At 39.9% G+C, this 24,185-nt stretch overlaps 1 protein-coding gene across 1 annotated transcript in view; it reads left to right on the top strand.

Annotated features, from left to right (window-relative positions):
• RXFP1 (relaxin family peptide receptor 1) overlaps positions 1 to 24,185 on the top strand; it is a 150,904-nt gene that overhangs the window by 91,140 nt on the left and 35,579 nt on the right. Inside the window, exons 3-5 of the mRNA XM_072120607.1 lie at positions 912 to 1,016; positions 12,061 to 12,166; positions 14,465 to 14,536. Of these exons, the coding sequence (XP_071976708.1) occupies positions 912 to 1,016; positions 12,061 to 12,166; positions 14,465 to 14,536 (283 nt within the window). The remainder of the gene's footprint in view (positions 1 to 911; positions 1,017 to 12,060; positions 12,167 to 14,464; positions 14,537 to 24,185) is intronic.

Here is a 24,185-nt window from a genome sequence, read left to right as displayed (position 1 = left end):
AAATGAGAATAATTAAATAAGTAAATGAAATTGTTGTCCTAAAATAGCAAAAAAATGATTTCTGTTGACATACAGCAAAAGTGGCAAAACCGACAATCAATCAAAACAAGGAAGATATGTTTATTGTACATTGGTTTAACCTTTTCTTATTTGCTTATTTCAGAATTAAGTTTTCAGGTTTGCATTGCCAAAGCTACATTAAACCTTTTTATACACTCATCTTATTTTATCATTTTCAGTTTAAGTTATGGGGACAAAAATTATATGAAGATATTTTTTATTGCATTTGGTATGCTTTCGGTTAAACATTTTTCTATTTTTTTACTTATTGTGCTTCTAAGTACTTTTTTCCCTTAAAACTATATTGTAATACTTCTCCTCTCGATAAGTGCAAATTGCAATCATGCTACAAAAAGGTTATAGCTTTGTCCAGCCGCACAATTTTTTTCAGTAAAAGCCAGAAGTAAAACTAAAAGGAAATTAAGGTAAAGACATTCAGTTTGAAGCTATTGTAATCTCTAAAATTTGATTAAATAGTTTCATGTTAAAAGCTGTATTAATGCTGCTAGGACTCCTGGAGAAAGTCAGTCATGTCTTCATTCACCAACACTCTGCTGATAGGGAGTAAATTCTGCGTGCTTTTATCTCGAGCATGCCTTTCTCATGTATGTGAAGACACCAAACAGTAAAGACCATTGGGAAACCAGACACAAGAGGAACAGGGAGAAGTATCACTTTTAAATGTTAGGGCCCTATGTTTAGTGCAACCGGCTGCTCGAAGTACGACGGGGTACAACAGATAGATCATGACTGTTTACCAGAGATAATTTTTCATACTAACTTCTTTCCTTGTTCTCATTTATCCTGTAAGATTCTTATCACAGTTGTTCTTGCTTTTCCAATATTTCTAGGAGACAACAATGGGTGGTCTCAGCAGCTTGACAAGCACTTTGAGAAGCAGTACGAGAAGTTTGGTGTCAATATCTATGATTCGGAGATGAAGGAGGCAGAGTGCTGTAAGTGGGCATTTAATTATACCGAAAATAACTGGAAGTAGTTTATGTTCAGACATCTATTGTCTTGTGCTTCTGTTAACATTTTGGGACAGTATGGTGGAGAAATCAGCCTGCAAACCTTTTTATATTTTTGTTTTATTTAGAGAAACAATAGGAAAGTATTATACATTGTTTTGCCTAACACAGATCCTGAATTACTTCTTTTATTACATAGCTCCCTAGCTTGGGGCTAGTGTCAAACCAGTGCTCTAGTGTAAAACTGATTAAACAGATTATGGTTTATTTAATTATGTGTGTGTTCCTAAACTATGAAAGAAAATGTGCCAAAATTTGACTAAAGACATGCCAAAAGTAAGTCACTGAATGTTAGTATTTCCGACCATTTATGGTGCACAGGAGCCTCGAGATGTGCCATAGCTAATAATGCTCTATCACCTTAGGGCAGTGGTGGCGAACCTATGGCACGGGTGCCAGAGGTGGCACTCAGACTGCTCTCAGTGGGCACTCAACTCTGGGGCAACAGCCTAACAAGACAGGCATTAAAGGCCTCCGTGATGAAACCCCATGGATCACAAAAACGGGGGGTCCAATGTATGCGCATGGTCTGTGAAGCTGACAGACATTGATGAGCGCCATACTTGGTAATCTCTGTCAACTCTATAGAGTTGACCGGAGCAGCCCGGTCATCCACGACGGCTGCTCCGGCCATCTAAGTGGACGCCCATTCTAGTGATCTGTGGGGGTATCCTGGTCTACCTAAGACTGCAGGAAGAGAGAGAAGTTGTGAACAGGGTCAGATTATCATTGGACCTCTTGCTTTGGGCCCCATAAAAATCCTCACTCAGGGGGCTCCCAAGAGAAGCTCCAAAATTTCCCCTTTTGCTTTCAGCAATATTGGGGTTCTCAGGACCTTAAGAAGAAGGGAAAAAGTTACAGCCTGAATTGCCGCATTGGCACTTTGCAATAAATAAGCAGGTTTTGGGTTGCAGTTTGGGCACCCGGACTATCAAAGGTTCGCCATCACTGCCTTAGGGCCTCATCACCTTTGGAAAACAAGTACAGTTGAGTATTGACAATAAATTGTCAGTTCAAGTGAACTCTGATTGCAAAACTCTCAAAGCAAGTGTTGAATGCTTCAGACAAGTGATATTTTAAAGACAGTAAAAACAGCCATGTTTTCATGCTGCTGCTAATGCAAAAATGTGGCAACACTGGAATATAGTGATAAGGTACCTAAAGTTTGGGTTAATGCTGTCTGTGAGTAACAGCTCTAATGTAAAGGTTGAAACACATCCATAATACGGTTGGTCTAAAAAATCGGACTCACTACACCTCAGTTAACTGTCATGTCATTTTTGAGCCATTTATTTTTATTGTTTCTTTTTCTTCTTATAAAAGAAAACCTTCCTTCAATGTTCACCATGGTCAGTTTTTCTGCAGTTTTGTCATAGTTATAACCTGATTCCAGATCTTTTTTTTTTAAGAGTCCACCAAACACTCCAGCCCTAACCAGAGTAACAACAAAACTGTGGTTCTTTGCAATGTAAAAAAAGGGTTGCAAATTCACTAAGTAGTTCACTCCCCAAATGCTAGATGCAACAAAATCTAAGATACATATGACTAGAGAAAAATCAGGAAAGAAACCAGATGCATGTACGCTATTGTCTTTCTTTGTTTTTCTGTTTTAGAAAAACTATTATTACTAATATGGACATTGTAATATATGACTCTAATACTTAACTTACAAAAAAGTATAAAGCCATGTTTTGCTGATAATGGTTCGAGCTACTTATAGAAAAAGTTCTACTCATTAGGACAAAACAGTTTGAATTGTATTGTTCCCTGCTAAGATTCTCTGTTAAAATGAGAAAGATTCAGGTCTCCAATTTAAGATGCTGCACTGCTAATAAGAGTACACGACTGGGCTGAGAATAATAGGTCATTGTTGATGTTCTTTGCCTTTTTAAGCACTACACAATAATACATTATGCAGATTATGTTGGTGAGAAATCTGTTTTAGTCATTTCTATATGCCAATTTCCATAACCTTATCAAAGCAACTTTTTAAAATAACACATTATTTTGTGATTATTTGTAAGTAGTACTACTACCAGCACTTGGTAACATACTTACCGTACCATACAATGCTTAACATACTTGAAAAAGGGTGTCTGATTTAAGGTAAGAAGGAAATTGGTTGTTTTAAAGAGGACCTTTCACCACCCACAACTTTTTAAATCTAACATCCGAGAATGTGGGGCTTGCACACTAATTCAGTGCACTTTGAATTATATTCCTGGCCTCCACCGTTAATGAGATATGAGCGCCATTCTGTGACCATTCAATGTACCCGATCGTTAGAGAGGAGGTGCTGCAGCAGGGGTGGGGGCGTGTGTGTATGCTAATCTTTTCTGAGACAGTCCAATCAGTGGCGGATGGTGTCAGAGAAGATTTTCCTTAGGTCCCTGCTATAGCACCTCCTCTCTGATGATCCGGTACATTGAATGGTCTTAGAATGGTACTCATATCTCGGTAACAGTGGGTGCTAGGAATACAATTCAAAGTGCCCCTGAATCAGTGTGCAATCCCCTACATAGGATTAGGGAAATACAGTTTAGGGTTTAGAATGTCACTAGGATCCTACCATCAGATCTATATTAGAAGGTAGATTTCTGATGGTAGGTTTGTCTTTAAAACAATGCAAATTACCCCCCTTTCCCTGGAATACACAAGATAATAAACAAAGATAATCTTAAAATAATAGATATCTTCACATCCCAAAATACATGATATATTAAAATATAATTATTAAAAAAAAATTAAATCATTTATAAAAAGTCTGAATCAATGCTTTTGCACACATATGTCTTTAAGAGAGGTGGCAACTAAAAGAAAGGGAGAGCAAATATTAAATTCTACTGTTTCCCCAATATTGTGATGTATTTGACTGTTGGGATTGAACATCTCACATCTAAATCAAGGAACTCCACAATATGTGTGAGATAAATATTATTTTAGGGATTTTTTTCACTGGTGGAATGCTATTAGACTTTCGTATCCTATCACACTGTTGTGTTATGTCTAAATACAAAATAGAGCCCTTTAAAATAAATATGAGATAAAACTTTGATTTCCCCAAAATATTGATTTGTTCCACTAGGTGTGGGTGTGTGAAAGGAATGCTTGATGACGAGTATCGGTATGTTTCTGAAATAGTTGAATTATTAATAATGCCTTAGCTTCAGTTTTGGAATACATTATAACATCCAAGTACTGTCAATGCATCAAATACAATAGAACAGTAAAGCTCACAGTGATAAGCAGTATGTTTGTTTTGATGGACAGCTAGCAAGACAACAAAGAGCATACGTTCCATTTAAAGCTTATGTTCTCCTTTTAACAGCATTTTGTAGTTTATGCATAAAATCAGTCTACATAGAGAGATGAGAAAGTGTGTGAATGCATAAGATGATTTATTGAATACTAATAAATAAAAACTACTGCATATTGAGATAACAGAACAGATTACTTATTGGACACGAATGCTCCTAGGAACAAAATTGGCCCAGGTGGGATTGATAACTCGCAACCAACAATAAGCAAATGCCTGTATGCATCTCTTATACAGCATACCACTTTGTTGCTACAAGGGATGTCCCTAGGTGATGTACAAGATAGGTTCTGTAGGTTTGTTCTTAAATTGAGTTTGTACGTAAGTTGGAACTGTATATTTTAGAATTGTAACCCAGGCTGGAATTTTTTAAGTCTCTGTGACAATTGAATTTAAAAAATGTTGGGTTGTCCTAAGAACCAGAATTAACAAAAAAAAAGCTTAATTGCAGACACCTTTGACTAATACAGCTGATTATTCTAGACTGGGGCTAAAGTACACTAAATTACCAACATCCAGAGGGCCGATTGTAACTAGGGGTCGTCTGTAAGATGGGTGTTCTTAGTAGGGGACTGCCTGTACTTCATGAACTATTAGTGATTGTGGTTTAAGTTGTGGAAATACTTTTTCTCATTTTTATTCACTTACAGTCACAAACTTAGATGCATTTAATTTATACTTTGTAAAAGTTTATGGTTTCGTAAGTTAAAAAAGGGAGGCATGGACATGTATGCAGCCTTCTTTGAATCAAGACATTATCAACCACCTTCAGCTGCCATGACAGCTGCAAGTATGGTGGGATATATTTTTTCCAGCTTTGCACATCTAGTGGCTGGAATTTTGTGCCTTCATCTTTGCAGCATAGCTCTAGCTAGTCAGATTGATCGGAGAGCATTTGTGAAATGCAATTTGCAACTTGGGATGCAGATTCCTAATGGGAGTTAGTATGGGTTTTACTGGGCCTTTATAACACCTGAATAGGTTTTAATTTAAACCATTCCATTTGTAACTTTGGCTTTATGTTTAGGGTTGTTGGCCTTCTGGAAGGTGAACCTACACCCCAATCTCAAGCAGGGGTTTAACTAGGAGAGGCACGGCCCACAGCAGACTTCTGAATAGGGCCCTCTTTGCCACTTAAAAGATAAACATATTTGTATACTCACACATGCGAGTGACAATTACACATTTATTCACTTGCGCACATATAGAGCATATACACACATACAGTGCCATATACAAATGTACAGCATATATGCACACATACTGTATAATAAAGATTAAACACACCATATACTGTATACATGTACATCACATATGTTATATACATAATATTCTGTACAATGAGCAGCATAATATGTATATAATGGTGCACATCCTCCACAGATTGGATTATGGGGACCCTTGACACTGTGGGGCCCCATAGCAGTTGCTATCACTGTAATTATGCCCCTGGTCTCAAGTTTTTTTATGTCTATAACAGGATTTACAGAATTGTCCTGCATTTAGCTGTATCCAACTTTACATCAACTCTGACCAACTTCCGGGTCCCTACTAAGAAAAGCATCCACACTCCGTGATACTACCTCCATGCTTCATGGTGGCGATACTGTGTTCAGGCTGATGTACAATGTTAGCTTTCCTCCAAACACAGAAGCTGACAGTTTTGCGAACAAGCCATAACACTTGTAGTTTGTAGGGACACAGCAAGTATATAGAAAAAGGAACAATGGTCAAATTAGACAAAAATGTAACTTTTTGGCATAAATATCAATATGCCCTTGATATCAATAAACTTCTAACCCCTTAGCGCTCTGCGCCGTAGCTGTACTGCGCTGAGTCCCGCGAATAGCGCTCAGCGCAGTACAGCTACTGCGCAGAGACGATGCCGGTTCAGCGCTGTATAGCAGCCGAACCGGCATCGTTAGCCGCGGGATTTCAACGGTAATCTACCGTTGACATCCCCGGCTAACACCCGCGGTCGGAGTGGGCTCCGATCGCGGGTGTTTAACCCGTTAAATGCCGCGGTCAACGCGACCGCGGCATTTAACATGCCTTCTGGGGGTCTTTACATCACAATCGGCCCCCCCGCACCGTTTTCGGGGGGGCCGATTGCTGTTTTGGCACCTCTGGGGTCCGATCGGGACCCCAGAGAAGCCTGGAGGGTTTACCTTTAAGATGGCGTCTGTGACGTCATCTTAAAGGCAAAGTGTCAGCCTATGCATCTGCATAGGCTGGCACTGATAATACCCTGCAATACATTAGTATTGCAGAGTATTATCAAGAACAAGCAATCAGATGATTGCTTGTTCATATCCCATGGTGGATCATGTAAAAAATGTAAAAAAAAAATGTTTTTCAATAAAAAATTACTTTATAAATCACTAAAAATGCCCATAAGCCCCAAAACATATAAAGAGACATATAACACTCAAAAAAGTCTAAATCATAACACAAACCCCACATATATAGTATCATCGCGTCCATAATAATCCATAGAATAAAACTAAATAACTATTGAACCCATATGATGAACGCCGTAAAAAAAAAACGTTAAAAACCCGCCAAAAATTATGATTTTTACCTATTATATCCCACTAAAAATGCAATAAAAAGTGATCAACAAAACATATGTACTCCAGAATGATATTGTTGCAAAGAACAACATGTCCCGCAAAAAACAAGCCATCAACCAGCTCTGTAGCCAAAAACGTAACAATGTTATGCCACTTGGAAGACGGCGATGCAAAAATGATAGATTTTTCCCCACATTAGGGTTTTATTTGGCAAATTTAGTAAAACATAGGAAAAAATATTCATGTCTGGTATCCCCGTAATCGTATCGACCCATAGAATAAAGATAACATGATTATTAGTCTATACGGTGAACACAAAAAAAAAAAAAAAAAGTAAAAAATCCAGTACAGAATTGATGCTTTTCTACTCATGACCTCAAAAAAAGTTCCAAAATTTTCAACAATAGGTGATACCAACCCCAAAATGGTAACACTGGAAAAAGCATCTCGTCCCGCAAAAAAAATGCTGTCACATGGCCCAAATAACGGAAAAGCGAAAATGTTATAGCCTTCAAAAGGGGGCAACCAGAAAACTAAAATCCTGGCAGCTGCAGGGTGCTCCTTCCCTTCTGCGCCTTGCTGTGCCCCCATAACACAAGTAATGTCCACATGTGGGGGGTCGCTGCACTCAGGAGAAATTGTAGAACAAATTTTATGGTGAGTTTTCACTTTTTATCTTTTGGAAATGTGTAAATTTTAGGGTTAGATGAACGTATAACCGACAAAATTTGACCATTCTAAATTTCACCGCCATTTTGATTCAATTACTATGAAGATCTCAAGGGGTTAACAATCTTTGTAAATGCTGTTTCTGATAGTTTGAGGAGTGCAGATTTGAAAATGGCCTGGTTACATGGGGGGTTTTGTTGCTAAATATGTAAAATTTGATTTCAAACAGTATTTATCCCCAAAATAGTCAATTCCGAAAATACGGAAAATCGCTATTCGATTTGTAGGCCGCGTGACGTCAAAATAAATTATCCAAACATTTCAAAAATTATGAAAATGTAAAGTAGACAAATGGGAAATGTTATTCTGCAAGTTATTTAGGTGTTAAATCTATCTGCCTGAAAACGCGGTGGTTTTGAATTTCGAAAATGGCAAATTTTTCTAAAAATTCATCATTTTTTTCTTTTTTTTGTAAATAAACGCAAAACGTATCAGCCAAAATTTACCACTAAAATGAAGTACAACATGTGGGGAAAAAACAATATCAGAATCGCTTTGATAAGTAACAGTGTTCAAAAGTTATAACCATATAAAGAGACGCAGGTCAAATTTCAAAAAAAAGTTGCGAGCCTTAACCTGCAAACAGGCTGCGTCCTTAAGGGGCTAAAGTTTGTGACTGAAACGTTTCAAATAAGGAAATGCATTATGAATGTTTTCGCAACCCTAGAGCTTTGGTTGTGATATTTTAGTGTTGTTTTTATCAAATTACACCACAGAGATGGCATTCTTGGGCAACTTTTATGATTATGTTTCTCCCCACCCACCCCATAATTCTCCCAATTTAATACCAAAAGAGGCACAAATCGAAACACACCACATAAAATAAAAAGCGTCATGCATGCTTTAAAATGCAAACATCCTTATGACAGGTTAAAACTATGTGGAGGAGAATATCAAGGCAGCTTTATTCAGAAGCATCTTCAGGGACAAATAGGTTTCTGTTATCTGGCAATGATCCAATGTAATCATCTGATATTTTCTCATATGTCCCTATTGTCACTTCCTGATAAAATCTGATTCTGGGTGTCAATTTTAGAACATAGTTTTGTATTGAATAGATTTTAATTTCATTATCTTGATATCTGTGATAAATACATAGAAGGAGATTGTTACTTATGTTCTCTTCTTACAGCGACAGAAAACTGTAACATTTGTTAAGAGCACTGTGAACAGAATGTTCTTGTAAATGTCCATTAATAATGACAAAAGTGCAATTAAGTACAGTACACTGAAAACAGCATGGAGAGAACGAATCCATGAACATTATTTGTAACAGACATGTAGGGATTGTAACCAAGAAAGAGCACAATAACGCCTCCAACAAATCTTTGTTTTCACTTACACTGTGTAATTTATATAACATTTTACATAATTCTTTGGTCATTTGGAAAATAACATATTAGTGTTCCCTCTGCAGTGACATTAAAAAGTAAAACCTAACCGCAATAATTACGAACAGTAGAATGACAAGAAGAAAAGTGTCCGACTATTTACACAGACGTTACATGAACAATAATTTGTGGTGTAATTATCCAGAACTCTTTAGGAAATGTTGTTATATAAACCTTCTATACCCTTGGCAGTGGGAAAAATTAAAAACTATAATAAAGCTGTTCATTATTAATGTAGTCAATCAGGTAAATATTGTGTATATTAGATATCAAAACACAGATGGGGAGTTTATAAAGGCTTGTCCTAGCATAAAAGCCTTGAATAAATCACATTTGTAACTTTACTCCACCTCTACACCAAGTAGGATGGAAGGTGCCCCAGAGTAGGCCAGGCTGTGGAGTGGGGCAGGTGCACTACACACTGGCACATTAGCCATTACCCATTAAATTGAACCTTTTTGGGAAGTCTACTACCTCCCCATGATCATTAACAAATACTGGCACTGTGTTTGACCACATAACACTGATCCCAAACATACCGTTTGCATGTTCATCCATAGGACAGGGGGACCAATTATCTCTCGCAATTTGAAGAATATTTTAAAACATTCGGTGAAGGAAACACCTAGCATGAAGATGGCATTGCTGGGTGTTTTAAAGTGTTTCAAAAGGGGGAATCACATATAATAATTTGGTAAAATCACTATAACTTTACAGTTATGATTTGTGCTGTTCGCCCTTTTCTTTCCAAAGTTATGGCATTTTTTGTTTTGAAAGTGTTTGACAAAAATCTTTCTCACCAGAGGTGAAGTGGGCGGAGACTAATATCTGTCAGTCTATGCCCTCAAGCTGAGGCCAGTTATCCAACAGATCCCATGTTCCTTGTATTCTATCTCAAAGTAATTTAGCAGTAAATACATTTAGTTTTCCACAAGTAAATCCACTGTACGCTGCACAGTGCACATAGAGGATGTATATGGCGACAGTCTGGCAGCTTCCATCACATGGAAGAGGGAACATGTAATAAGTGGTAAAAATAATTAGTACATGCAGTCTATGTATGTGCTGTGTAAGCACTAAGAGTTAATAGCTTATCTGCACAGAGCTGATACTGTCCATGACAAGGTGGGGGAAGGGAGCAGCATGAGGTGCAGAGACAGAGAGAGAAAGTTCTGTAGAATCACAGACTGGGATGGAGAGACTGATAGGGAAAAGGAGAGACCTTTTACCTCACTATTCCATGTAGAAGACATCTGTATGCACAGTCTTGGACACATCCAACTCTGCTGCATTCACTGTCACATGACCTCCTCCTCTGTGAACAGTGAGCAGAAGCTCCTACCCTCCCATGAAACTGACTGAGAAACAAAGTATAAAAAAGCACAATCTCCAGAGCTTATCAGCACATGGAGAGGAAGCAGCCAAAAAACTGCTGCAAAGAGGTAACAAAGATAACAGGCAGTCGTTTTACATACCAAGAGCTATTGATTTGTGGAAAAAAAAACCTTTACAGTTACCCTTTAAAGAAAAACAACATGGTCACAGAACCAGTCCTACAACTCAGATGTGTGACGAGGAGCAGAATGTCACCTCACTATGCCAACCTGTTCATGGCCAAACTAGAGGAGGAGTTTTTTACAAGCTGCACCACTAAACCTATAGCACTTCTACAACATTGACAACTTGCTCATTATCTGGTCAGGATCTGAAAATGATCTGTCATTCCACAGAAATTTCAATTAATTCCATCCAACCATAAAATATACACGGACCTTCTCAAAATCCAAAATACATTTCCTAGACATAACCATTTACATGAAGAATAATACCATCTAAGCCTCAATCTATCATACTGTACACCCACAGGTCATCTAGCAATATCTATAGAAGGACAGCAAATATTCCCAGAATAACCTCTCCTTGCTTACAAACAACCACCAAACATGAGAAGTTTCCTGGTCAGAAGTCCCCTATCAATACCAACAGAGATGGACAACTTTCCCAGCAACAACAAAGAATGAAAGACTTGTGCTCACGTTCTGTTATCAAGCACAGTTCACATCCCAGACCCACAACAGGACAGTACCTGTCCCATTCTCCTGTACATCTTCCAATGTTGTATATATGATACTGTGCACAAGGTGTTCCAATAATAATATATACATTGGGGAAACTCAACAAAAACCTCAGGATGAATTCACACATGGAACTATTGACAAGAATATGGAGACACTTGTAAAAAAAAAAACTTGGAAAAAAACTTCTCTGGATAAGGCACAGTATGAAAGATCTAATCTGAAAGATCACTTCAAGAATGTCAGACAGAGAAAAATCTGGGAATTCGAGGTGATGATAACCTCTCATCACTGACACAGGGATTTAGTATTGCACCTGGGTTTATGGCCAATCACCCCTATTGCCCTTCATTGTGTAACAAAAACTTTAGTATTATTTCCTCAGTTTATCTTAATGATGTGTAACTACATGACTTAAATGTTGTGTTTTTCTACACAACCTAGCCTGATGAAGGGACCTGTGTGCCCTAAAAGCTTCCAAAAAATTTTTTTTTTTCTTAGGTATCCTTCCTTAAGCACTTTTTTTTACAGAAAAGCATTTAACATCACAAATTTTTTTACAAACTTTGGATATGAGACTTTTCAAACTTCATTTGTGGAAACTGAATTTTTCCACAGTCTTTACCACATTCCGAATAAAAGGTCTATTAAATGTAGGGTTCTATAGTAAATGATGCCTGGAACAGTTCTGAGACATTTGGTAAGTAATAACAGATTTTACTGTACAATACTTTAACAACCTAGACTGTACCATTGTTTCACATAAAATGCCCTTGTTGCTAGTGACAAGTCGAAGAGACTATTTGTGAAGTCCTTTGGGAGCGGAGTATAGCTAGGTGACCTTTATGCAACTCTGCCAATCTCTTTCTATTTCATTTTATCCAGTACTTGGGGAAGTTCCAGCTCAGTGTTTGTGCCGTGGATTAGAACTTGACTGTGATGGAGCCAAGTTACGGAGTGTCCCTTCTGTCTCCTCCAATGTGACCATGTTGTGAGTAAAGCATGACAGTCTCTTTATACAAACAAAAAAAACAATATACAATTCTATTTCATATACAAATTTTTGTTTTTATGCAAACTGTTTATATTTTATAAAGATTAAATTCAGAAGTCTATAGATTGTTTATACAATATGCAAATATGATTCTAAGTATATAAATTGCAGAAACATTGGGGGGGATTTAACAAAGTGTCTCAGGTTCCGCCAGTCTCTAGCTGGAAAACACTAGTCTTTATCACTGGGATGATGAATTCTGGTGCAGTAAAAGAATGTAGTTTCCTATTTTAGACCTACTTGTAGTTGGTCTAAACTGTGTGCCTGAATTTTAGGTGCACGGACGATTTCCTGCAAGGCACGTCCCTTTCCCGTAAGGCCACTCCCATTTCTCTGAAGGCCAAGTTGGAAAAGTGCCCAAAAAAGGTCTAAAAGCCTTGATAACTGTGGTTAATTTTGGTGCAAAACCACCAGAATTGTGGCACAAGTGCGTTTATAAATCCCTCCCATTATATGTGCGGTTTAAGTAAAATAAGGATGATCTGAAAGTGATCATATGTTTGTAAGCCAGAGATTCACATAATGACTAAAACACAAGTAGGCTAAAAAATAACCATTCTTACCTAAAACTGAAAGAGCCAGTGTAACAGTATAATACATTACATTACATGAATTAGTGATACTGATATCTTGAATGTTCTGCCTCTTCTTCAAAAAAAATGTATCTCTGACACAACAGTAAATATTGTCCCATCCTGGTGATACCAGAGACAGTGTCCTGTAAGCACTCACACTGCTCTTGAGATAACCATACATTTTACAGGCAATATTTAAAATGTGAGATGGATTTGAACGTTCCACCAGCATAGTGTAGGCTGCTTCATCTATTTCCAGGCATACTGTTTCTGTTTCCCAGCAAACTGCCCTGCTAGGGAAAACTATATTTTTATATTTATGCATATGAGCTTCTTGGCGCAGGAGCATGCACCAGCACTTGATCTCAACCTTCTGAACTTTATTTCTACATGAGATGTTAATACATGTGTAGAGGGTCGTAACCAGGTATTTATCAGAAACATAACAAGAGGAAAACAGCTGCACTAGCACACAGACCTGGCCACTGGAGGACAATTAAACTTTTTTTCACTAAAACTGAAGATTTATGAAGCAAACATACCTTGAGAACACTGTAGTGACACTGATGTAGGATCATATCTTGTTAAATCCCTGAACTGAGTGGTTTTTCAGAAAAAACATTCATAAAATTATGATAATGAGGTTCTGTCACCCCTGTGGCTGCCCACACCCTCACTATGCACTGCTCCAGCCTTGTCCTGCCCAACATAAGCCGAGAATACTCATCTCTGTGTTGTCCCTGACAGGCAGAAGTAATCAATCACTGCACCATCCCCCAGCTGCTGTGTATGAGTCATCCAGCTCAGGTTGATTTGTCCTGTCTGGACAGTTCAGGCAGCTCTTTTATGCACAGAAGAGAGTCTGCACCCAGCTTTCCCAAGGTCCTGAATTTTATAATTTTTTTAGCAAAACCTCTCAGTTCAGGGATTGAACAATATATGATTCTGCATCAGTGTAGCTACAGCATTCTCAAGGTATGTTTGGTTCACAATATATAAAATAAATGGTAGATTTCCTTTAAAAGGTACCTTACATATTGCTGTCCTAGTTGCTTATTTACCTCACTAATTTGTGAGGTGACAGACTTCCTTTTAATAAATTTAATGCTACCATACAAAGTAAGTGCTAACAAATTTCTGCCAATACTGTACCCCTGATGTTATTAAACTGTTATCAGACTACAGAGTGCTTACACCAAAAATGTGTTTCAGCATAGATACTGTTGGAGATTTATTATGCCTTCTTTCCCGTTTTTTTGAGCAGAAGATATGAAAATCCCCTGTTCCCTGTTAGTTTCGGGGCTTTTCCGCCCTGTGAGTGGTGTGAACACCATGGCCCACGAGCAGAGACTGTGGCTGAAATCTCCACCGGGTAAGACTTGGTCTAAACAGGCCTGACCTGGCGGAGATTGCGTCCGCATCTACTAAAAGGCAGGAGCCTTAGTAGATCCGTTCGGTGTGGGGAATTTTAAGACTTGTGTAGCATGTATATGAGCATGACCAATTTGTCACAGCGTATATATATATATATATATATATATATATATATATATATATATATATAGCTACTATTGTTATAGCTTTAACTAATCACAACAATTGATTGTTACTGTGAAGTAAGAGTGGCTTGAAAACTTAAAAAAACATTTATCATTTTCAGGTCATTGCAGCATAACTTATTGAAGAAACTTGGCCCTGATACGTTTTACCAGTACCCGGACTTACGTAAATTGTAAGTATGTTTTTCTATTTCACTTGCTTTGATATCACTCTCAACTTCTGTCTCAGCACTGTTGATTTATTAAATACTGTGAAGTCAAACCTCTACAAAGCACCGGCAGCCTCTCACGTAGACCACTCTATTTTGTGTTCTTTCCAGTCCAGGACCAGTCATGTAAAAGAGCTTTAAAACTCATATTTCCCAATGAATAATAATGTGGAGCATCTTTACTTACGGCTTTATGTTTTACCTATCCTATTCTCTCTTGAGGGGTATATTAGGGGTATAGGGCAGATTTAACATATTAAAGCTATGGTCCATGAGAACCGGTGGGTAGTTTATTGTCCCATATTGTCCTTACAGGTTCCATTTAAACAGTCAATACTAAAACTTATGTGTCAGCAGATGTAACGGGTCCACTTTAAGATGACCATGATGTGACATGTAATCTTTTTTATCTGTATGTTATATATTTACTTGAGTGATTTGTTAAATGTGGAACAATTTTGTATTTAAATTTTCCTCTTTTAATATATATCCATGAATGGTACTTATTCTCTATTCCTTTATTATGCAGGGCATATTGTGTAGTTTGAAGAAAAATTTAATGCGCATTTTAATGACCATTAACAAAATGTTTCCCAATTAGTAATGCTCCCGCTCAGTTAATGATTTAGGATGACTCAGTTGTTTTTTCTCCTGGCCTTTGCAAAGTCTTATTTTAAATTCTTGTAATCTTCATTATTCTTCAGAGAGTGTCAGTAAGTACATTTCAGTGCATTTAGGGGACGCATGCTTACAGAAGGCAAAAGCTAAAATGTAATTTGTCCATGCGAGAAACTATAACCAAAATACAGTTTCAGTATAGAATAAATACTGTAAAAATATGTAAAAGCTGCAGTGTTACATAACAGAAACAAGGCTCCAGAATTCTCTAGCTACACAGTAGTCCCATACTGCAATTTGACGTATCATTTTATTAACCCTTTCATGTGCGATGGTTAATGGTATCTAAATGTTTAGGTAAGCTTTTATACTCTTCTTTCAACGGTGATTGGAACAGCTTCATAATTTGCATAATTTGATACTCCATTTTAAAATGACAGCAGAACTGTTTCTATGTGCCATTTTGATCATTGTTTAATTCAGTTTTTGGGAGGAAGTAAAAAAAGGAAGCATTTTTTTAAATGTTTTTTTTTTCAGGGAAATTTTGGAACTTAAAGCTGTTTTAAAAGTTTGTTTTAATATTTTTCCAAAGTTTGTGTGTCAGTTGATTAACTGACAGACATCCTATTAGATGGCTGATTCTTGGCATGGACTGCATGTATGTATGATAAATGCGTCATGTGTTGCATTAATGCCTAGCCATACGTTTACACCGTTGGTCAAAAAGGTTATATATTTCAATTTTCAAGTCTGCCCTGCCACTACAGCTGTCATAATTGCCTGTCAGATTTCCAATAGATAGTGACAGCATTTAATGACAGGCAACACTATATCTTATACACTGAGATAAGACTGTACATAGGGCTATAATGCATCACCTAATGGAGACTTTTTGAAAATACGGTAGCAAGTTATTAATAAAGCTTTTAAGACTGCTTATGGCTCTGCATTGTTTGTAGGAAACCTATCATCAGGAAGGTCATATTTATATGACAGGTTCCAATAGCCCCTGGCATGTTGATTCTAAAAATGCCTTTGTCACACATCTGAATAGTTCCAATGCTTTTTAATAGGTTTTTTAACCCCTTTGTGACAGATGGTCAGGGGAGGATAAAGACTGCCATGGGCCCTGGGCTGTATTAATATTATAGCCCAATACAATTCTGGAATTCACTTCCTACATATGGTACTAAAATCAAGCTTCTTGGGGAATGAGAATGCATCCCTTCTACCTGCTTTCAATCTGTGGTTTTAGAACCTTTGGAGGACCTTCAAAGGTCCTGAAATGTCTCTTGTGTACATGTATATTGGATATATAACTACAAATATCAATGGGTGCATGTACTTCTGCAATTATGCAAACTGTAAGCTAAGTCTTTCCTGCAGCTTTTTCTACATTCTGCCTTCAGAATGTAGTTCTGCCTGTTTGTGTAAGGAAAAGTTATCAATATACATTATTACATTATAAACATTAAAAATTATTACAATATACCAGCCAGCCCCCAGTAGTATACAGCCTGCTAGCCCCCTGCAGTATTTTCAGCCAGTTCCCTGTAGTATACAGCCAGCCCCCAGTTATATACAGCCTTCCAGCCCTGAGTAATATACAGCCTGCCAGCCCCCATGTAGTATACAGCCAGTTCCCTGTAGTATACAGCCTGCCATCCCCCTATAATATAAAGCCTATCAGCCCTCTGTTTTATACAGCCTGCCAGCCCCCTGTAGTTTACTGTACTGTAAAAAAAAATAAACTCAGTACTCACCATTCTGACGGCCCGGGCAACTCCGCTTCTATCTTCATGTTCGGGGCAGGTCCATCTCCAAGTTGCGGTCCTGGCGCCGGCCTGATGAAATTTTCAGCATAAAAATGGCTTATACTCGAGTATATACGGTACTATCTGTATCAATTCCTCATGGGTTTCTAGATCTCTGCTTGCTGACCTTCTATAGAAAACTTCTATCCTTGCTTCCACTGCATAGAAATCTGTCCATGGTGATGTGATGGACAGGCAGCTGCACGGTTCTTTATTATCTCAGAGAGTAATCAGAGCTGTGTGATAATAATGGTTTGTGCACATGCTTGTCCATGACATCACCATGGACAGATTATATCCACTTGAAATAAAGATAGAAGCTTTTTATGGAATGACAGCAAGCATAGATATAGAAAACCGAGAGTAATTGATACAAAAAGTATATTGGAAAATTGGGTAACTTTTCCTTACACATACCATATCAAATATTTACTGAAAGTGGATGCAACATCCCCCACCAGGGCCTAGCCTTTTATTGGTGGCCGGGGCCCTGAATACTGGAGTGGCTGGCTAGTGCGGCCTAGGGCGTGCTGATGTCATGGTGCTAGGTATTGGGACTGAAGGGCTGACCTACAGCCTGAAAGGTCTCCAGCAGGTGGAGTGTGCAAGAAATAAGGAGGGAAAGGCTGATGTACTGGTTTCTCCCTGGGGCAACCCCTGAGTCTCTGTAGAATGAGCCTTTGGGTAATGGATGGGGAAGCCCATGGTGGTAAGCAGCCGTCTCCAGGGATCAGATGGAGGTAATGTTGTGCAAATCAACTTGCAGTTCTTCATTGAACAACAGGCAATGGCCAAAACACGATTAACAGCAGATTCTGATTGCTGGGGTGGTCATGGAGAGTGGCCGCAGTAAAGGTGCACACAGACTGATAGTAGATGCAGGCTGGACCGGTTCAGGTGGAACTGCGTCCAAGTGGTGGAAGCTGTAGCTCTGGGCTTGAGTCTCCAGATTCGCCCTAAGTGCCAGGCAGTAGGCCTGAGGCACTGAAAGTTCCTGGGATTGATTTATGTGGCAGCACTGGCATGTGCTGCTCACTATGTATATTTCTGACTAACTGAACAGACCATGTGCTCTCAGCCAGCAGGGGTTTTTATACTCCCCCTGGTCAGGTGGTAGCACCTCTCCAATCATACTCCAGCTGACATAAAAGCCACATCAATGGATGATTACACACACCAGTTAACTGTTGCCCTTCCAGGCAGTATCTATAGCTGCAATTACCAATGCCCAGGTTCTAGAACTTTCCTAGAGGGTTTGCGACTCCCCCTAACAGCTCCTGACCTGGAGAGGGCGCTATTTGCAATTACCAGCCTGCCTATGCGTTGCCAGGGGTGTTGCATGGACAACCCCTGTAACCTTTCCAGGAAAAAAAAGCTTCCAAATACATAAACATACATAAATATAGTGAACAGTATGTAGGGCAGTTTAATTCTGGTAGATTTAGCTAAATAAATCTTTTTTCTCATAATGGTTTCCTGAAAAAAATGAAAAGCAACGCTCCTCTAAATCCAAAACCTCTCAGTATTTTACAAGTTCACTGACATAGAAGTATACTTCAGTTTCTTGATGTTATCTTTGCACTGGTAATGATTGATTCTTTTTTTTTACACTCTCTTTGCTTCAAGCTTTGACAACAAAGGTCTGTAAATAACTCTCTGTACACCTTTGTCAATCAATAAGAACTATTACAGCTTACACATCTTCATTACCACCCACTCCACCTCCTCTGCCTATAAGAAATTGAAGCAGTTACAGTTAAACAAAGTGGGTGCATGTTAACATGTTTAAAAGCTAATGGCATTTATTTCAAGGCAAGTTTTAGAGGGTAGATGTGCCATGCTCAACTGAAAGTGAATTTGTGTTGGATTGTGGCCAATATTCTGTGGTGTACTTAGGCAATAGGCACAATTGATTAATGTTGCATCACAAATGGTGCAAATACACAGCAGCTCTTAACAACATCATATCCAACTCCTGGATAAGACTGCAGCTATGGATGTGACTGGAGTATCACATATGATGTGAGCAGTGCAATTGAAAACATATTACTACACACATAGGCTGCCTTAAAAATGATAACGGCAGATTGATACTCCAGTCACAGCAAGAGCATTGTAACTGAGAACATATTGGGGCAGATTTATAAAAAACGTCCTAAGGTTAGACAGGGCAGAGTTAGACTAGACAGTCTTATTCTGCACCAGATTCATAAAAGTGTCTAATGCTGGATGATAAATCTGTCCTAGTATAAGGCTGTCTAGTCATACTTTGCACCTCTTATTAGTTGGCTTACTTTACGCCATACATCAAGAGGCTTCCGCCTCTATTCTATTCTATTCTCGTCTCTGATGCAAGCATAGTGATAAACTTTCCAAGGTACTGAAAAAAGATTGTACTCGCTTCTCCCTACTCAGTAGTCCATGCGCATTATAAAAGTGAGTTTGTCCAGAAACATTTCAAAGGGGGGTGCAGAGGGGCTGAGCCAGGTCTTGAGGAGTCTTTGCGACCTGCTGCTGCCACTGCTGTCAGCAATCGCAGAAACTTTTGGTGCCACGCTGAGTTTCTGTATCCACAAACCCACAGATTTCCCACAGTGGGTCTCCAGGGACATAATTCGTTAGATGTTTGGTAGTAAAGGCCATAATTAAGTTCCAGAAGGGTTGGATGACCGGACAATCCAACAAGAAGTGATAAAGGCTGGCGCCCTCACCATGGCACCGCCAGAATGGGGTTGTTTCATATATGCCTATGTGAAACCCTCTAACAGTCGTGATGTAAGAGCAGTGCCACAGCTGGAGGCACATCTCCTGGAAGCATGACAAAGGCACAGACCTGTATACATTAGGGAGCTGCAATGGGGTGATATAAGATTCTCCTGTTGCCACTTAGTCAGGGAGGCTAATGAAGTAGCATAGTCTGGTGGAAGGAGCATATAATTTTGTGAGATTTATTTGTAAGGGGCATGAGCCCTACTCAACTAGGCATGACAGATGAGAAAGCCGACAGCATTCTCTCAGTGGTTTGCCACTTGAAAGGGAAATTTACTGTCCAAATGAGTCTCGCCAAACCTCTTAGCAAAAGCACATCCATTTTGTCTAGATTTAAGGAATACCCAGACAGTCTCCACACCCTCAGTATGTCCTCCAATAGGGATTGCAAGCATGTTTTGGGATCAGAGACCGCAAGCAATAGGTCATCCGCAAAAGACGATCTCCATAGTGCCTACATTGTCCCTGAAGCTAGGCGTGGGATGTAGGTGGTAAAGCAGGGGGTCTAATGATAAGAGGGGAGAGATTGGGCATCTCTGTCTTGTCCCCCTAAAAATATCTATCTGCGGGGTGTTTCGCCCGTTGACCGTGATTCCAGTGTGGGAGCCTGTGTTTAAGAGGTCAACTAAGTTAAAAGAATTTTTTAGAATCAGCAACACATAGGTTATTGGAACCGGTCATGAGTTAAAAATGACATTTCTGTTGACAGGTTTACTTTAATTTCTTACACACTACTTCTGCATTTTACCCTTGTTATTGTTAACGACATGGTGGTACAGGCAGTTCCCAGGTTACATACAAGATAGGGTCTGTAGGTTTGTTCTTAAGTTGAGTTTGTATGTAAGTCGGAACCGTATACGTTATTATTGTAACCCTAGTCAAAATTTTTTGACACTAAAGCTTCATTACAGACGCCATTAATAACTGTTATAGCTTTTTATTGTAGCCTAGGACTAAAGTACAGTAAATTACTAAAATCCAGAGGTCCGTTTGCAACTAGGGGTCGTCTGTAAGTCAGGTGTTCTTAAGTAGGGGACCGCCTGTATTTGTTTATTCCATTGTTTTTTACTGCATTGAACCATTCATTTTAAGGAGCATATACTTTTGCTTTTACTGTATAAAATACAAATATACAAAATTAGGTTTTACTCAAATTTTCATAATACACTCCTACCCATTGCACAGCAAATTCAATTTAAAATACTAACCATGACTACAAAGTCGTCCACAACCTGTCCCCTCCATATATCTCTGAATTCATCAGTCAATACCGTCCCACACGTAATCTCCGTTCCTCACTGGACCTCTAGCTTCACTCTATTACTGTCCTCTCTTCTCACAACCACATCCAGGACTTCTCACGTGCAACTCCCATACTCTGGAACTCTCTACCAAAATGTGTCAGACTGGCCCCAACTTTCCAGACCTTCAAATGTAACCTGAAAACCCACCTGTTCAGGTTCATTAACTGCACTGCTCTGCTCCTTCAGCTCATGTTTCCATCTCCCCCCCCCCCTTATAGATTGTGAGTAGAGATGAGCGAACACTAAAATGCTCGGGTACTCGTTATTGGAGACGAACTTTTCCCGATGCTCGAGTGCTCGTCTCGAATAACGAACCCCATTGTAGTCAATGGGAGACTCGAGCATTTTTCAAGGGGACCAAGGCTCTGCACAGGGAAGCTTGGCCAAACACCTGGGAACCTCAGAAAAGGATGGAAACACCACGGAAATGGACAGGAAACAGCAGGGGCAGCATGCATGGATGCCTCTGAGGCTGCATAATCGCACCATTATGCCAAAATTATGGGCAACAGCATGGCCATGACAGAGTGACAGAATGAAGCTAGATAGCATCTAAAACATCCAATAATTGACCCTGACACTATAGGGGACGGCATGCAGAGGCAGCGGCAGCAGGCTAGAGAGTGTCATGGCGACATACCCTAAATGGACTCAGGCTTCAAACCAATGGGTGGCAGAGAGGAACCAAAGGAGGTGAGCAAGAAGCGCTCAAATAATATCGGTACATGATAAAAGTTTGCCAGTATATTTTGTGGATTACACAGCAGGGTGGCGACAAAGTTAACATGGAAGCCATGAAAACAACCCAAAATTCTGCCTGACACAGCTCGTTTGATAAGGGGACCATGTATGGAGGCAGTGAACTAGTAGTAGATTAAAGGTGCTGCAGTTAAAACTATGTTAGTTGGATCTTGGCATGGAGCTGGCGCTCCGCTGCCAGGCGAGCTTTCGCCAATCCAAGCCCCTGTCTATAGGCTACTCCCCAAACAGCACTTCTAAGAACCTTTTGTATAAGATCAAGTGTAGTAGCGTTCTTATAAGTTTAGGATATGGCGGGTGAGGGGAATGTAAACAGATGCGCAAGAAGCGCTGAAATAATATCCCTAAATGGTAAAAGTTTGCAAGTATATTTTGGGGATTACACAGCAGGGTGGCGACAAAGTTAACAACTTTGATGTGGAATGCCCTGTAATAGCTCTTGGGCGGTGTGCCTTTTATCGCCTAGGCTCAGCAGTTTCAGCACCGCCTGCTGTCGCTTAGCGACGGCACTGCTGCTGTGCCTAGAGCTACCGACTGATGGCGCCATGCCCACGGATGGTAATTCGGAGGAGGAGGAGGTGGAGGAGGGGTGGGAGGAGGTATAGTAGGCCTTTGAGACCTGGACCGAGGTAGGCCCCGCAATTCTCTGCGTCGGCAGTATATGACCAGCCCCAGGGTCAGACTCGGTCCCAGCCTGCACCAAGTTAAGTGTAGTAGCGTTCTTATAAGTTTGGGATATGGCGGGTGAGGGGAATGTAAACAGATGCGCAAGAAGCGCATGATGCGCATGGAGCTGGCGTTCCGCTGCCAGGCGAGCTTTCGCCAATCCAAGCCCCTATCTCTAGGCTACTCCCCAAACAGCACTTCTAAGAACCTTTTGTATAAGATCAAGTGTAGTAGCGTTCTTATAAGTTTAGGATATGCCGGGTGAGGGGAATGTAAACAGATGCGCAAGAAGCGCTGAAATAATATCCCTAAATGGTAAAAGTTTGCCAGTATATTTTGTGGATAACACAGCAGGGTGGCGACAAAGTTAACAACTTTGATGTGGAATCCATGAAAACAACCCAAATTTCTGCCTGACACACCTCGTTTGATAAAGGGACGATGTATGGAGGCAGCTATATGGACGACTTTTGGAGGTAGCAATGGAGACAACGTGTGGAGGCTGCTATGGAGACAATTTAATTTGGATAGTGCCTGTATGTGGCAGTCCCAAACATTTTTCAAACCAGAGGAGCAGGTAGGTGGCCCTCCAGTAAAATGGGATAGATTGAGTGCCTGTATGTGGCAGTCCCAAAAATGTTTCAAACCAGAGGAGCAGGTAGGTGGCCCTCCAGTAAAATGGAATAGATTGAGTGCCTGTATGTGGCAGTCCCAAAAATTGTTCAAACCAGAGGAGCAGGTAGGTGGCCCTGCAGTAAAATGGAATAGATTGAGTGCCTGTATGTGGCAGTCCCAAAAATTGTTCAAACCAGAGGAGCAGGTAGGTGGCCCTGCAGTAAAATGGAATACATTGAGTGCCTGTATGTGGCAGTCCCAAAAATGTTTCAAACCAGAGGAGCAGGTAGGTGGCCCTCCAGTAAAATGGAATAGATTGAGTGCCTGTATGTGGCAGTCCCAAAAATTGTTCAAACCAGAGGAGCAGGTAGGTGGCCCTGCAGTAAAATGGAATAGATTGAGTGCCTGTATGTGGCAGTCCCAAAAAATTTTTAAAACAGAGGACCGGGTAGGTGGCCCTCCAGAAAAATGGAATAGATTGAGTGCCTGTATGTGGCACTCACAAAAATTGTTTCAAACAGAGGACCGGGTAGGTGGCCCTCCAGAAAAATTAAATGCATGAAGTACTATAGCAAGAGCCAGTGGGCCCTGTCAAAAAATAGCCATTTTCCTCTGCTTTACTGTACAAAGAGGAGGAGAAGGAGGAAAATGAGGAGGAGGAGGAGGAGTGGATCAATTATTCAGGTTGAGCTTCCTTCACCTGGTGGAGATTGGAAATTCTGAGAAATCCAGCCTTTATTCATTTTAATAAGCGTCAGCCTGTCAGCGCTGTCAGTCGACAGGCGTGTACGCTTATCGGTGATGATGCCACCAGCTGCACTGAAAACCCGCTCGGACAAGACGCTAGCGGCAGGGCAGGCAAGAACCTCCAAGGCGTACAGCGCCAGTTCGTGCCACATGTCCAGCTTTGAAACCCAGTAGTTGTAGGGAGCTGTGTGATCATTTAGGACGATGGTATGGTCAGCTACGTACTCCCTCACCATCTTTCTGTAAAGATCAGCCCTACTCTGCCGAGACTGGGGACAGGTGACAGTGTCTTGCTGGGGTGACATAAAGCTGGCAAAAGCC

The sequence above is a fragment of the Engystomops pustulosus genome, chromosome 1 (genome assembly GCF_040894005.1).
Source record: "Engystomops pustulosus chromosome 1, aEngPut4.maternal, whole genome shotgun sequence".
Lineage (NCBI taxonomy): Eukaryota > Metazoa > Chordata > Amphibia > Anura > Leptodactylidae > Engystomops > Engystomops pustulosus.
This window is presented reverse-complemented; position numbering and strand designations above follow the sequence as displayed.